This window comes from Notothenia coriiceps, unplaced genomic scaffold, assembly GCF_000735185.1.
Source record: "Notothenia coriiceps isolate Sejong01 unplaced genomic scaffold, NC01 NC01_scaffold00002823, whole genome shotgun sequence".
Taxonomy (NCBI): Eukaryota; Metazoa; Chordata; class Actinopteri; order Perciformes; family Nototheniidae; genus Notothenia; species Notothenia coriiceps.
The window spans coordinates 58,891-74,798 of NW_011335524.1; the positions used below are offsets into that span (position 1 = coordinate 58,891).

The 15,908-nt window shown below is 41.2% G+C and overlaps 1 protein-coding gene across 5 annotated transcripts in view; it reads right to left on the reverse strand.

Moving 5' to 3' along the window:
• lrrfip2 (leucine rich repeat (in FLII) interacting protein 2) overlaps nucleotides 1-14,268 on the reverse strand; it is a 21,354-nt gene extending 7,086 nt beyond the window's left edge. The window contains exons 1-17 of one of the 5 annotated variants that reach the window (XM_010765899.1): nucleotides 14,054-14,268; nucleotides 12,613-12,771; nucleotides 7,170-7,256; nucleotides 6,730-6,792; nucleotides 6,045-6,104; nucleotides 5,861-5,899; nucleotides 5,577-5,645; nucleotides 4,705-4,752; nucleotides 4,524-4,592; nucleotides 4,197-4,292; nucleotides 3,639-3,698; nucleotides 3,218-3,271; nucleotides 3,064-3,120; nucleotides 2,037-2,108; nucleotides 1,670-1,783; nucleotides 1,234-1,275; nucleotides 326-457 (exon numbers count right to left, since the gene is read on the reverse strand). In XM_010765899.1, the coding sequence (XP_010764201.1) occupies nucleotides 326-457; nucleotides 1,234-1,275; nucleotides 1,670-1,783; nucleotides 2,037-2,108; nucleotides 3,064-3,120; nucleotides 3,218-3,271; nucleotides 3,639-3,698; nucleotides 4,197-4,292; nucleotides 4,524-4,592; nucleotides 4,705-4,752; nucleotides 5,577-5,645; nucleotides 5,861-5,899; nucleotides 6,045-6,104; nucleotides 6,730-6,792; nucleotides 7,170-7,256; nucleotides 12,613-12,702 (1,152 nt within the window). In that variant the 5' untranslated portion in view covers nucleotides 12,703-12,771; nucleotides 14,054-14,268. Of the gene's footprint in view, nucleotides 1-325; nucleotides 458-1,233; nucleotides 1,276-1,669; nucleotides 1,784-2,036; nucleotides 2,109-3,063; nucleotides 3,121-3,217; nucleotides 3,272-3,638; nucleotides 3,699-4,196; nucleotides 4,293-4,523; nucleotides 4,593-4,704; nucleotides 4,753-5,576; nucleotides 5,646-5,860; nucleotides 5,900-6,044; nucleotides 6,105-6,729; nucleotides 6,793-7,169; nucleotides 7,257-12,612; nucleotides 12,772-13,781; nucleotides 13,951-14,053 lie in introns of those variants that run through there. The other 4 variants (XM_010765901.1, XM_010765900.1, XM_010765902.1 and 1 more) reach the window with 4 other exon arrangements.
• Between the last annotated feature and the right edge of the window lie 1,640 nt (nucleotides 14,269-15,908).

The following is a 15,908-nucleotide window of genomic DNA, read 5'->3' on the forward strand; positions in this document are numbered from 1 at the left end:
GACAAAGCACCCGTGCTGCAAAAACAATCCAGCTGGCAGACACATGGCCAGCGCACCCAGAAATAAGGAACATCTCAGGGAACATGTCACATCCGTAAAGAAAAAAGCAGAAACAGCAGGGAGGACACAACAGAAGAAACGCTGTGGGAGCTTCATGTGAAGAAGGGACAGATGTATACAGAACATGTGAATTAGCATTTTAGCTTGATGATCATGTGATTGATGGCAACTACAGCAAGTCAAATTGAATCCACATGCTATTTTGTTTCCAGTTTGTTCAGCTGCAGTAATAGAAGGGTGACAGTGTGTGTGTTGTACACCTTACCCTAAGTTCACTCAGACTGGTGTCGGCGTCATAGATGCTCCCCGTGTCTGTGCTGCCCCGCCGTGACGACGAGCCGCCCAGCGACGCCAACGCGGCCACTGAGAGGCCTGGGGTGGCGCATCGGGAAGATGGCTGAGAAGACAGAAAACCACAGAACATTAGTCAGGGAAAAAAACACAGAAAAACTGCTGCACAATGCAACACATTCACAACTTGGACATCATGTGATGCCGCCGGGCTCTCAAAGTGATAGCACTGATCGCTTGAAGCGGTACTGTGAGGTACTTTCGTGTTTTACGTGGTTGGTTTGAGATAAATCAAAGTCACACAATTAAACTAACTAACCGATCGAGGCGGTGGTTAACCAGCAACCTGACGATGCATCTTTTATGGAAGCCTCTGTGTTTGAATGCTGACTTGAATATGTAAAAGCTCTTCCAGTTGTTAATAGACAAGAAGATTGACCTTTTAATCTCTGTGATCTGCGCAGTACATTTGTTGTCAAAGGATTCTGGTGCTTTTAATAACAGAGATACAGGCTTCTGTTATTCTTCTGAAAATGCTTTCTGACAGCAGGTTTAAGAGGTGGAAATGTGCTAAATTAAGCATAGACAATAAACTAATATCCAGGTTTGAAGACTGCCATTTTCTGTGGTACACTGACCAAGTACCAAAAAACCCTACTTTTAATTGATCCCGCCAAATTGAAATCCTCCTGTCACGTGTTCAAGTGTTTTGCTACTAAACTTTGTGTATAAAACCCAGATAATACTTTTGTGTTGTGGTTACTTGGTAGCTGCCTAATGTGGCATACAAATCAATTTATAGTTCAGTATGAGATTAAACCCACTGACTGCTTCAATGCCTGTTTGAGTAAAAGTAAAAAGCATAAATGATGGTGCACTCACCCGACTAAAATCTGAATACTGCTTGTCACATTTTTCATCCAGCTGAAAGAAAGAGAAGAAATATTCAAACATAGATAAAAGATGATTTTGAGATCACGCGTCCTGTGTTGTCATGCCTGGAGCCGTTTCTTTGTCTGTAAATCAGGGAGTTAGTCCAAGATACACGGCTGGGATAAGTGCTGCATGTTCACAGACCATAACCAGTGGACAACCAAACAAGCAATGCAACACTGACTGATTCACACTCCATTAAAGAAGATTTTCCACATCCATGCTGCTGCTGCAACACAGCAGCCAAATCAGCTGTACTTACACCACTTATGTAGAGTCAATAAAAACACACTGTGTTATGAGTTTTGAAAACCAAGTGTTATTTGTAATCATGCATCTCTGGGGTTGCACACTGCACTCTCCAAACCGCTGTCGTAAAACTTACACTGTCAAGATCTGGAATGCTCAAATCATCGAGGTCAGACACAATACTGCCTCTTCGGTTGGTGCGGCTGAAATAATCAGCAGCCGACTCACTAATGTCGGAGAAGTCAGACGACTGCTCGGAACACACGCAGGATGAAGAAGAGAGGGATAGAGGCACAGACATAAAGAATAACAGAGAGCCAAAGATGAAGAATCGTAGGAGGAAAAAAAGATTAGGCATTAAGGGAACTCAAAACGCATGATTGTGTTGTGACAAATGATGAGGTATTAATCTGAGGCTGTTATGCAGCTTATTATAATAAAATAAAAAAGGTTTGATTATTAGATTATCAACCAGTAGTACAGCATCAGTCCCTACAGCTCACCACACTGTCCCTGCGGCCTCGGTTGACGCGCTCCTGGGACACGCTGCTGACAGTGTCATCATCTGAAGAAGACTGAGAGGAACACGCACACGTACATATAAAAACACACACACACACACACACACAAAAGATGAGGAGTTGAAGTAATGTAAGATGGCTGCATGCCAAAGGCTTTCTCACACACACACAGACACACATACATTTCTTGCTCAAACAGCAATCTATAGAAAATAGGTAGCACTGTGCTAAACTGAATATTGGATTGCTCCCAAGACGGTAACACTCTTAAATGGGCCCTATTATGCTTTTTGTGGCTTTCCCTTTCCTGTAATGTGTTATATTGTGAATGTAAATGGTCTTCTAGGCTAAAATCATCACTTCGTGCCAGAAGGAGTTTCTCTCCAAACCCCCCCCCCCCCCCCCCTGCCTTGCCTGAAACACCTTAGTTGGACTCCTTTGTTTACTTCCGGAACATTGGCTAGCGCTCCAATACATTGTAAGTGATAGGCTAAGGGGCAGGACATCTCTAAGCGGTTGATCAATCGCAACAGAGCCGGCCAGCTGACCAATCAGAGCAGACTGGGCTCTGGTTTCAGACAGAGGGTGAAAAGAGGTGCTGCAGTATAGGCAGTATGAGAAAAAATAGAGCGCTTTTGGAAGATTAAAACATGGAGACACGTCCCAGTAGAGCCACACATTACAATATGAACCTGAAAATGTGCACGATAGGGCCCCTTTAAAGTAATGCCAATTCATGCTATTAGGACCATAAGTCAAAAGCAGCGCTAAGGGAGACAAGACAACATCTGCCTCGCTACAATAGCTAAAACAAAAAATCGTCAATTCACACACTTTTATTTCAATTAAAAAATGCTAATCCCTAAAGCAAGTTGGTCGGGATGGCTGACCAACAAATGTCCCTAGCAGGAGTGAGGCATGGGGGTATGATAAGCTTGTTAATAGAAAGGCACCAGCGTGTGGTGTTTGTTGAAACCATGCAGGAGGGCGGTGGTTTTTAGGTGCTCACCGCAGGGCTGCTGCGGGTGGAGCCGGCTCCAGAGGAGTACCAGCTCAATTCAGAGGGCTGTGGTGGTGGGAGGACAGGACAGGCAAAACACGCTAGTTTAGCTGCAGTGGTGGTGACAAAAACGTTTTTTAGCAAACAGAACACAACAACTTACGGCTCTTGAACTTTGCCCCGAGCCGTAAAGGCCGGCGTCGTCGCCAATAGAGGCCTGAGGACACACGTGGGAGACAATGGAGCAGATCACAAGAGGGCACATGAGTCTTTGACGTAGTAGCTAAGTTTATTTAGTATACTGACTTTTATCTGGGCCATTCAATAAACAGACACACTGTGTATTTCCAACTTCAAGTAGGCCATTTGTTTCAGTGCTCTACAACAAAAGCCCTGGCTTCATGCAAATGTCTGTCTTATCTCAGTGGAGCACACACGTCTGGACACCAACAAGTGTTCTGTGTCCAGGAGCTAAATATATAAAGTCCCCGCCAACCTGGGCATCCTATCAGATGCATGTGGCCACAAGAGAGGAAGAATGTGAAATTCTGAAGGTAACCAGAGGCATGCAGAGAGAAACTGACCATGCTGTAGCTACGAGGCAGCGCCGTGCCAGTGGTGGAGGAGGAGGAGGAAGTGGTGGCCTGTCAGGGAGGATGGGATCAGGGAAATGTCAGATTAGAGGACAGAGGAAAGCTGGAGTGGGAATGTGAATTGAGAGAGACTAAAGAGCTGCGGAAGTGGAAACAGGATAAATGTTTGCTGACCCTTTTATATTTACCGTGGAAAGTGTTGAGAATTGAGGTCATGTGACGATGTCCCTATCGACTGTTTTAATACAGATGGAGGATAACCACCTAAAGCAAGTCCTTTACATAAAGTCAAATGATCACAAGAACTGTTTTATAATAGAGAGCTACACTAGCTGCAAACAATTATCCTCTTGTATTTGATTATTTTATAACACAAACAATATCTCTTATCGCAGTTATATAACAAGCTGTAACGCATATAAATGTCCAATAAACTAGACCATCCAGGTACGAATATACTGCCTGAACCGACTCTGGTTTCACTGAGTGTCTTTAACCACATTAGCTTGTTTGTGTAAAATGTTGGACAGGACTTTCAGGGGGACCGACCCGAGGAGTATAGGTGGAAGTGGAGGTGGAGGAAGGAGGCGTTGGTTTGGTCTTCGTGAGGCTGGTGTAGTTCCTTTGATCATGGTAAAGTCCAGCCTGGAAGGGTAGTGACATAATATGACCTCAACCAAACAATGACATATTTATCCTCAAGTGTCAGACTAATAACTTATTCAGACACATTCAACACGGATCGGTCAACATCTGCTTCACAACAAATAGTCAATATTTATCGATCAACAGTAAATCACCACCGCAAGCCACTATTATTAGTCTCCACTACCTCCATGCTTAAGGCAGCAGAAAACAGTACGGGGGTAAACTGACCAGGAGGTCCTTCCTCGAGGAGCTGGATGAAGACCTTTTATGGCCGTGCAGGTCATTGTACACAGAACTCTAATCAGCCCAGAGAAAAATGATTAAAAAAAGGAAAAGAAACAAGTATACAAAATGACTTGAAGAAACGTATAAGCAGTGATCAACAGATGACCGTCACACAGGTACATACAGTGGAGCGGGAAGTCTTGAGGGCGGAGCTAGTGGAGAGGGCATCAGACTGAAGAGAGGACAGGAGTCACAATAATTATAATCAGAAGATCAAACACCTGAGAGGCTGTTGGGTTGCTGTTAGCTGTTTACTGGCAACACACGTGTTCCTCACTAACAATAGGTTAGTTGTTCAACAGGCAACAAGTCATCCAACACATCTACAGATCAAACAAACCATTTGTTTTGTACACCCTACCAAGGCCACAGTAAAAGGTACAAAAGCTTTTGTTAGAGGCACTATGCCCATTATAAGGTTTGTATAAAGTTCTTACAGAATGCAACATCACATTTTTGTATGAACTATTGTAGACATTTCCTAAGTAACAGTGCTGAAAACAGCTCTGGCTTTCTGCTTTGGTATGTTTGGACAAAATATAGGTGATAAATGCACTAAATGACTTGTCAAGGTACACATTTCCAGGTCTTTAAATGCTTACAATTCTAAATCAAATGTAGTGTCCTACAGAAAGACTGCATTTCCCTTTAGAAAGATAAGAAGAGATTCAATGTGGAAAAACAGATGATTGTCTAAAAAAGTAATCTTAATGTTACATCTCCTTTTAGGTATAACTTAATCTCTAATCAATGAATGTCTGATATGAAAGGGGACCAAGGTAACTTGCGTAGAAATTGACGAGTGGAAAACACGAAATAAATATTAAATCAACAATTATTTTTTTCTTCTAAGCACATCCTAGGTCATCCATATAAGTGAATTCTGCTTAGCACCATAAAGTTAGTCAGACCTGAACTACATGCTGAGACTCCAGGTATCCACTCAGTTTCCAAAATCCACACATTATCTCACACACATGCATACACATAACGCACCAACGGATCTCTTCTAAGGGAACTGGATCGACTCTTAGACCCAACGTCCCGCACTGATGATGAGGTTGACTTTAAATAAAAAACAGAAGCAAAGGTAAGGGGAAATCTTAACTTGGCCAACTATTTTAGACTCTGACGCAAATGAACACTACCAATACAAGTATTTCACCCAAATGCTTTACTTTAATAAGTGCATTCCTAAGAAGAACAATGGCTTTCTCACATCACATCTATGAGAGAGCAGTCTTAATAAAACTGGCAGGGGTTTATTATGCATTACGCACCCTGTAGCTGCGGACCGACATGACATCATCATCCAGCCCCTGCCCATGTGGAAACATGGAGTCACAGCAGAAAGGCAGACCGAGAGAGGAACATGTGTGATGAGTTATTAAGTGCAGAATTAAAGAGGAAAGAAGAAAGGAAATACAGACAGACAAAGAGGAAGTGTGTTGGGGAGATACAGACCCGGCGATGACTGCTGCTGGATATACTACTACTAGAGCCTCTGGCTTTGTCTGAGTCAGCCTGGAGGGAGGAAGGACAAGTTAGAAAAGATTATAGAGAGAAAGTAGAGAGGCTCAGGGGTGAGTAAGGTCGCTGCAAAACTCAGCAGTTGCTATTCAAAAGCCCAAACCATGCAAAACAACTTCTGTCATCATGTGTATAACTAAATGGTTGTTATAAACATTTGAAAATGTTATCCTGCAGCGAGATTAATGATATACAACAACAGCTTATATATTGCACATTTTGGTCTCATCTGTTTTTTTCCAAAAGGCAACATAACGGAAAATGAACATCTGCTTCTTGTAAAAACACCAATACGCATAAAGATTAATCCAATGCAAAAGTTGTTCATAAACATTCAAAAGCATCCATCCTTTCTAAGTAGCCTGGAGTTAGAGGAGTAACACAAGGCACCTTCTTGCATGCAGACTCACCCAACCTAAATAAAGTCAAAGGCCAATGCTGGCGCTACAAATACACACTCAGCCACACACTACAGTGTCTCCAAAGCAAACACACTGCTGCGGCACATTTCCACAGTGAGGTTCAGTGTTGTCTGTGAGTCAAGTGTAGCTCTATGGTCAGGCTTGACTGGGACTCAATCCCACACAACAGGCTGTGTTAGTGCAATACTCTCGCCTACCATCCACTGGTGGATCTGACCCCATTTTTTGTTGCTACTGCTGGATGACGTGTGGTAAGAACGCTGGACAGAGGGAGAAAGTGCCAGGAAAAACATCATACTTCACTTAAAGAAATGCTGAAACGTTAAAAAACTTGGTGACATTCACTTCAAGAATAGAACGTTTGGTTTCATCTGTGGACATGCAGCACTTTTTCTGTGGATATTTGAACAGTCAGATATATCTAAAAGTGTTTCTCAAGGCATAAAGCCAAATAGCTTCTCTGCACCGGTGACTATCAAGGCAGAAGAGCAGCTCAACAAATACAAAAATAGGAGAAATGAAGTTCCTTCTCCATGTAGAATCTGCAGCTGACAGCAGCTTTACACAAACTGGCTCGATGAGTTGAATAATGGTGACAGTGCATCTCAGCGAATCACGTCCACTTCGTGTTGTATACCTCTTTTTGCTGCCGTTCAAGTTCCCTCATTCGAATATCCCTGGCCTCGGCCCGAGCCGCCCGCTTCGCTGCAAGCCTCGCCTCCGCCTGTGAAGCAAAACATGAACACACTTGTTAGCCATGAAAGAAATATGATAAACAAGCCTTTCCCTGAGTCACGCCCCAACAAGCGCAAGGGATAAACACAAAGGGCTTCATTAAAAAAAACAGAGAATTCCCAGGATCACATTGAAGTACTCAAGTCATTTGTTTCCTGTAAGAAAACGTGGAAAAGGCTGACATTGATTTCCTTGTGTGCTTAAGTGTGGTTGTTTAGACCTAAAAGAGCCAAGCTTCCTGGACAAGTACTTTATCAACAAACCTTTTCGTGAGGACATTGACTTTATAGATAAGAACAGGGCTACGACACTGCACGGCAAAATTATGGCCCCGCCCACTTTCCGATGAAAACAAAGAATCGGTCTGTCGATACCATATGTCTGGGAAACACCTCATCACAGCCAAATTATTATGCTAATGAGGTCAATCCTCGAAGCCAACTGTAAAATATGAAAAGTCGAGGTAATGAATGTAGAAGCTGCATTAAAATATAAACTGACAAATCCCAGTTTAAGTGTGTGCCACTCATCCACCGTTACATTGAAAAAATATGGCATATAGACGCCGATCATGTACAATGACATGTGTAATTGTTTGCCTGATGGACTATTACATCAGGGCTCCGTGTAGATATAAAATGTAAGTCTTTTCATTTTTTTCTTTTGGGATTGGCAAAGACCTCAGAATTTGTATTTACCACCAGTTAAAGGACAGGAGATATTTTCACCCAAAAAGGGCAGCGGCGTATAACGTAGAGGGAAAGTACCTGGATGGGTTTCTCTCATCTATGCATGATGCATGATGCATGGATGCACAGTTTATGGTTTGAATAATTTGAAAGGGCAGTTATGTGAAGCATCAGTATAATGATTCAAGTCTATAATACCTGTTCTACTGACAAAAAATGTATTTACTGTAATAGAAAATAGTTTATTTTGAGAAAAACTAGCAAAAATGTTGGCCAATATATCACCAGTATCACCATTTTTAGTCCATCACGAAACTGCAGTTAAGAAAAGCCAAAGATACATTTGAGGTAACTCATCCACATATTGTATCCACCTGAGAGCACTAAGAAGTTTTATTTTTCCTCTGTAAAATGTTCCACTCAGCACATCCCTGTCCAGCACAACAGAGTTCACTCTGTACTGTGTGCCCTTGTAGACCAGTTTCGTGTGTGAGTCACGGCTCTGTAAGTCCTGTCCACAGTGAATGCTTGGGATGCCTCATCACCAACAACATGTGCTAACCATCAGTTTCAGGAGGGCTGATTTAAAGGCCTCACAGGGGAGATGCCAGTAGTGCACAAACAAACTGACAGAGAAGCACAGGATCAAGAGAAAACAAAGCGTCACAATAGTGTGGTTATGCTGGGTCGGTAAACATTGAGGCAATTTTGCAACATCGGTAGCTTAACATTAGGAAGTACAAACAAGCCAAAGTGAACTCAATCCTCTCTCCTGTGAGAATAGGGACTACATATTTTGACTGCAATTAGTCAGAATATAACAAGAGCTCATTTGACAGAGTAGAGAAGGCTAATTTAGGCAAGCTCCCACACAGCCCTGAGGAGTCACACAGGTGACTGCAGACAATCCTTCCATTACGTCCGTAATACCATTTACATTCCTTACATATTCTGAACATCCCACCAACAAAGAATGGCCCACTTGCTCATGAAGCCTAGCCCTTTATCTCTTACTAAAAGACAGTCCATAAATACAGCGTGTGGTGTGTACAGTATCTCACTGCAGACAAACACTGTCAGCATTCCAGCAATTTCTGCTCTGCCAGAATAGAAAGCCTGTAGGTTATAGACTATTCCTCTTTCAATACTAGCCTGCAATACTGTTTTATATAACGCGGAACAACCACACAAACTCATGTTATTTTTTGCCTGAACACCTAGTGTTGTGTAAAAGGGAGTTTTAAACCTCGTTAATGTTAAAAACATTTTAGTAACAGACAAACATGTTACTGAAGCTAAGTTAGATATCAACATGAGGAGGAAGTGATCAGTATGCACTAAGACAGAATATAGTTTTAGTTATCTATAATATCCATCTCGTTTTATAATGAGACTTTGATCTTACTTAACTTTCCTTCCAAAAAAGTGAAACCATGACTTTCAAATGACAGAATAAAACCCATATTTTTTATTTCATTTTCTTCACTGAGAAAGAATGAAAAAAGAAATACTGTATCATAAAATAATTGTTATTATTTTTGTGTGTGAATAAGATAAGAAAACTAACAGCATGAAAACCCCAAACACAGACATTTAAATGGAGCTTTGCAAACAAATGCCATTTGGGACATTTTTATAACAATTCCTATTGGCCGCTATGTGTGATTTTGGAGTATAACTTATGGTCATACAATGAAACGTTATACAATGTGAAAAAGGAAGTAAAGCTGTCTGAAGAAGAGGGAGCACATGAGGAAGAGCGCCGGCTGTCCCTGTGCTCTGCACCTGTTGAGCTGTCTGACAGTGTGACCCGCTCTCACAGCAGCACAGCTGAGCTCTCTGTCTCTGTCCTATCTATAGCCCGGACCATCCGGCCCCCAGCCGTATCATGGGGCTAGGAGGGGTAACCTGAGCACCAGAAGTTCACCATCACACACACCTCCAGCACTCTGAGCAATAAAAGTCCAGAAACCCAACATGAGATCACCTGGAACCCTCCCAACACTGAATTGCGTATGCACTGAGAGTACGATCAATTCATAATTATACCCTTGTTAGGGTAGCTCCAATGACATGTATGGATTCATCCATTTTGGTGTTTCATATATGTAAGTAAAAGAATGTTGGTTAAAAAAGTAAGACCTCGGGATAAAGGTAATCAACAGAAAAAGGGACTATTCAAATATTTTAACAGTATACTGCATTTTTAAAACTGAAACAAAAAGTGCTGTGCTCAACAAATATTACAAACCAATAAAAGAACACATTGTAAGTAAGAAAAAGCATGACCAGTTTCATTATTTTGGTCACTATTGCTGTATGTATGAGCTCATTACGCTACAAATGAAAAAAGGAAACTAGCTTACAATAGATATATCAGTGGAAAGTGTTCGATACTTTCACATCCTCAATAATACATCAACTCAGAATTCTCTCTAGCAATAACTAGACACTAGACTAGACACTGCTTATTGCAAATTCAACTCAACTTTCCCTACATGCTGATCACCAAAAAGGCACCCCAGCATTAAAATTAGTAAAAGCGGCTCCTAATAATTTGATTACATTTGTTTAAACACATAGATAGCTTTAAATAAAAGCCAGTGCAGTCACTCTAGGTTCACTCCCCTGCTCTACGCTATGTAAATGACTAACCTTTGAGTCCCTTGTCCAACATAAAAATGACATTAGACTGTCCTCGATTGCTTGCTTTTAGTACAACAAAAAAAGACACTTTAAATGTATAAAAAAAAACTAAAACCAAATACCGTTGGAAAGCTTGCATTATCAAGGAAGGAAGTCAGAACAATGTGATAGTCCTTGTCCATCATTTGCAGAAGGAAGCTTAAATAGCTGCTTTGTTTTCTGAAGTCTGAACAGTGTCCTAACTGTACACGGAAATGAAAGTGTTTCACTCTCCATTGCAATAATGACCTGTTGATATCACAAATAGGAGAATATGAACTATGAACTATAGCTTCCACACACACCCTCTGTATACTGAAGTGATTCAATGATTGCTTCAATGAGTGCCGATGGCGGTTCCCTTAGATCCTAATCAGTTGGGCGACAGGTATGAGATGTTCATCTAGTTCCAACACTGTAATATTTCTTAGCAAGCTGCTGGTATTCATAGGGTTTGACTCCCAGTAATGTAAGAGGCCTCAGAACTGAGAGGGCTGGTGACGGTGCAGGCTCAAATTCACAGTCATTCTCAGCAGTGATCCGTGCCAAGCACAGGCAGGCTTGAGCCTTTTTTCTTAAACAGCAACGGACAACGCAAGGCTGCTGTGATTTGAATATTTGTTTTGGAGTGTGTTGATTGGCAACACGTTAGACACTGACCCAACGAACTCCCTGAACAGTTGATCTAATATTTCTTCACTCCACAAAGAGATTCACATTTAGGACCTGACTGGGAGGGTCGGATGACTCATGTTTCTATGATCGGCCTGCATGACTATAAAGAGAGCAAATGGAGCCTTGTGCTTAGTGCAGGCACTGTATGGATCAAGCATTCTTAGTGCAAATGTTAATGAATTTGAAGTTTTAACCAGTGCTTTATTTCTACATGTAAAATCTAAAGTTTTCAAACAAGGTGGCTTTTTCACCTCACTAGCATAGAGGTCATTACACTCTGAAAACTGAGCTTTCCATTTCATGATGTTAGTGAACTCACTCTGAAAGAAAGGCAAAGGAATGGCAGCCCTGCGGTTTGACTAAATGGAATAATCCCAGGGCATGTCGTTACAGGCTAGGCTGCTTCTCTTCTCTGCCAGTGTTTTTCCCCCCCAAACCAAAACACTACAAGTTAAGTCAGTCTCTCTCTGGTCCAAACCAGCTGTCTCTACTCACTTTGGCTGAAACTCAAATTATCCAACAGGACCTGAATATCCACATTTAAGCAGCTTTCCAAAGCCCACTGACCCAACTTTGACCACGTTACAAATTAACATAATTGATAGCGTAATAAATACCTGTTTCTGTCTCACTTAACATGGGTGTTGACATATTATCTACTAGGTTATACTGCTCCCTGTTTTCAATAAATAATCCAGGTGTGCTCAAAAGCAACAAGTCTGAAAGAAAAATCCTAATAAACTGTAAAGTATTCTAAGTTAAATGCTCGAAATCTATTTGGATAGTTTTCCCTATCTACGAATATGACAATTTCATACATTTCAAGAAAAACGTGACACAATTAAACAGTACAACACTCATCAAAGCACTCTTTTGGTTAAGGTAATGATACAACATGGACTATAGATGCACCCGGAAACAGCCTACATACATATCTATCTTTGGAAATACATTCCACATAGATTTGATCTTAAAAGGTTTCTCTTCCATCCACAGTGCAGTGTCAGCCAACCCTGAGTGCACATAATGGTTCCAATAATCTAGTAGCCATGTTCCCTTTTATTGAAAATATGATGATGCTGCTGAACAAAATAAGGCCATCTGAGACTGACAAATCATTCCTCTACATATGCCTAAACCCATTATCTAAATGAGTATAATCAAGACAATTTGAGTTAGAAAATCATATTAGCATGGATTAAGCAAGGCATGAATAGAGCAATGATGAAGAATATGGCCTAGATCCAGTGTACTCTTTTCCAAAATGGAAAGACATGTGATGGAGTTTGTTCTTACCTCCCGGGCTATGCTACTCAAGGCTTCATCTTCTGCTGAGAAGCGGTCTTTTAGTGGAGCACGCTTTCTACCAGAGCCTTGTGTCCCCATGTTGCCTGCAACTGTAGCTCCAGCAATGATGTGTAAGTCCAGAAGATACACAGAACTGTGTGTTTTCACCTACGAGGATAAACAAGAAAACACAAAGAACACTTATGAATGGTACTTAAACAAAGCCATGTGTGAATGAACATAATAGTACAGGTCCATTCTCCAGTTTCAACATTTTATTGTGCACGGTTGTATGCACTCTAATCTCTCTAACAACCAAAACACTACCCATCTCTTGTTTCCATTCAAGCAAACACACTTATGAATGGCTCTTACATAGCTTTGGATCAGTTATGGCTGACATCAACCAGCCTTTAAATGGCATGCAGAACAACTGCAGCTTTATAGCAAACATAGCATTACATTAAACAACAGGTAATGAGGTCTAAGGATCGTATAAGAACATTAAGCTATACATTTTTAACTGATCTGAAACCTGATTATCATTAGATGGTATTATAGTATTCTGCATCGTCCACATGATATGTATTTGATAGACGTTCAGGAAATATCAACGTTTGCAGATCATCCAGACAAAAGAGCACCGTGGCTGGCTGGTAAAGACAGGGGGAAAACGCCTAGTTTGAGACCCAGCTGAGTCAGAGGACCCAAGCGAAGCATGAGCACTCCCTGAAGACGTTTGATGATCTGAAACCCTTGGATCCATAGCTCAAAATAACCAGTGTGACCCCCTCAGAAAGGCTGGCTAACAAACAAATGAATACGGATAGTTCTTTGTCAATTCAAAACAGGTTGATGCGTTACTATAAGTTTACGTTAATCATCCAACTTCAGCTATGGTTAACTTTATGAATCATTGGCGCTTACGCGGTCGGTCCAAACATTCCCAAAGCTTCCATTACAGTCCCATGTCCATTAGGGTAAACGGATAGTAATATACTCACCTTAGCTAGCACATTTGCGCCAAAGTAAGGCTTATGCCCTGTTAGCCTTAGCTAACAATAGCTAATTATACTGACGTTAACGTTGACAAGAATTAGCCAGTTCAATGGTAAGCTAACTAAGAGTGCTAACTAGCATTTCATCTTAACAAAACCCTCATTTAAAAAGTTAACTACCCTTCTAGGTTCTTCCTCCGCTACCGCTGAAGCTAGCGCTTAGCAAAATCGAGACATGTCCACATCATAGATCCACACATGTCCTTTCTACAGCAATGACCCCCAGCACCGAACACAATCTCTGGGAGTCAAGGCTAGGCTAGCTGACCACTTTAGCTTGAGAGTTAGCTTGGATAGCCAGTGGGGCTAACCTCGACTCTCCTGAGAGGCAGACCGGGTAAACTGGCACTGATCCTCCCGTCTTATTCCCTATCCCAAAAATATAACGTTACCTTCGCGACACCTTTAAATAACCCGCGATACTGCCAAGGAGTTGTCCCTTTTCTCCTGGAGGTTTAGGGGCGAGCCATTCGGCTTCTCGTCAGAGATTAGTAGTGTTTTTGTCCACACTGACAGCTGTCATCAGTCCGCCTTTCCACCGCTCTCCACTGCCCTCCTCACCCAGTTTCTACACACACTAGCGGCTTCAAATGTCCCGGATGTTGGGAAAAATTAGGGTGTGATGCTGCATTCACGGGCCGTCAGACACACCGAAATATCATACCCTACTGGGAGAGAGTGGGTTTCCATTGAGTGGTCAGGTATTACAGCTAAGTGACTCAGTATAAGGATTTAGAGGCGCGCAAGATGGAAATTGTTTAAACAAGCAATGAGATTAACTTCTGGTATTACCATTATAATATAATATAATAAACGTACTTTAAAGCTCAATTTATTGCTTCTGTATAACTGTTGAAGTTCAGTAGAAGCTTAAACAATTCATGGAAGAAAGAAAGAAATAGAGTCGGTTATTTTAAGCCCTAATAAATTCAATAACATAACAAATTAAGTAAATGTGCGAATTTAGCAACCTTTGTATTGAACCAATTATGAGCAGAGTAGCAGACCACCTGTAGCCCTATAAATGACTGAACATTGGGTTTACAATGTTTTAAGGTATTTTAAGGTTCTGTCCTTATTGTGTTTTTTTTAACAAGTTTGTTTTCAAAATAAGTGCTTTTAAGAAAGCCTAATGTAATACTGTATTTAAAATTAGGCACATTCTTTACCTTGACATTTTTATCTCAGAAAAATAATATATATAGTTTATTTTTCATTAGCTATATAGCATATAATGAAAAATAAACTATATGTTTGTACTGCTTCCCCCAATAGAGCTCACATATTTATTGCATACATTTGAATGAATACATTTACAAACTGCTACACATTTTCTTTGTTAGTTGCCTACAGGTCACAAAACAGCCCTTATTAATATACAATGTATCACATGTATTGCTATACCAATATAAAATATCCATACTCATTTGACCCTAGAGCACTAGGGGAGGGCAAAATGACTGTGGTATTTTTAGGGTTTCTCCACAAGAGGGCAGTAGCTGATAATGTATTCTTCTTGCTTGTGTTACATGTTATACTAAATGTGAAGCATGCAGCCCTACACCACATGTACATGGATATGTTCACATATAGGATTGCGTTGCAATGACCAGTTACCTTGGAATGTGTTTGCAAATAGATCAATCAACTATTTATTCCAATGAAGTATAACAAATCTAAATACATATTTTAAGGTTTTTCAAACAAAGTAAAAACAATACACTCATAGATGTATATATTGAAAGGATAACATATTAATCTGAACCTTTCTTGGTGTTTATTTGTACACATACACCAATGTGTATGAGTGCAGAACAGCAGAATAACGACAATATGCAAGCAGTACAACTGCTTTGTGTGCCTTGTCTCTTAATGGGGACTTTAATTTGGAAGACCTACAGCCTAAAAGATCTGATGGGAATCCCCCCCCCCCCCCAATTCTGACACCATAACCCAGGTTTTTATCAGCTCGAATACACAAAACAAAACACACACACACACACACACACACACACCCACACACACACACACACACACACACACAGGGCACACACACACACACCACAACCATCACCACACACCCACACACACACACACACCACACCCACACACACACACACACACCACACACACACACACAGCAGCACACTGTATTGATTCTCCAATCATTCACAGGAAGCAATGACGTTTGCGCTGATCTTCTCTCTCTCTCAGCCGTCTCCTCCGTCTCTCTCTCATCCTCTCCTC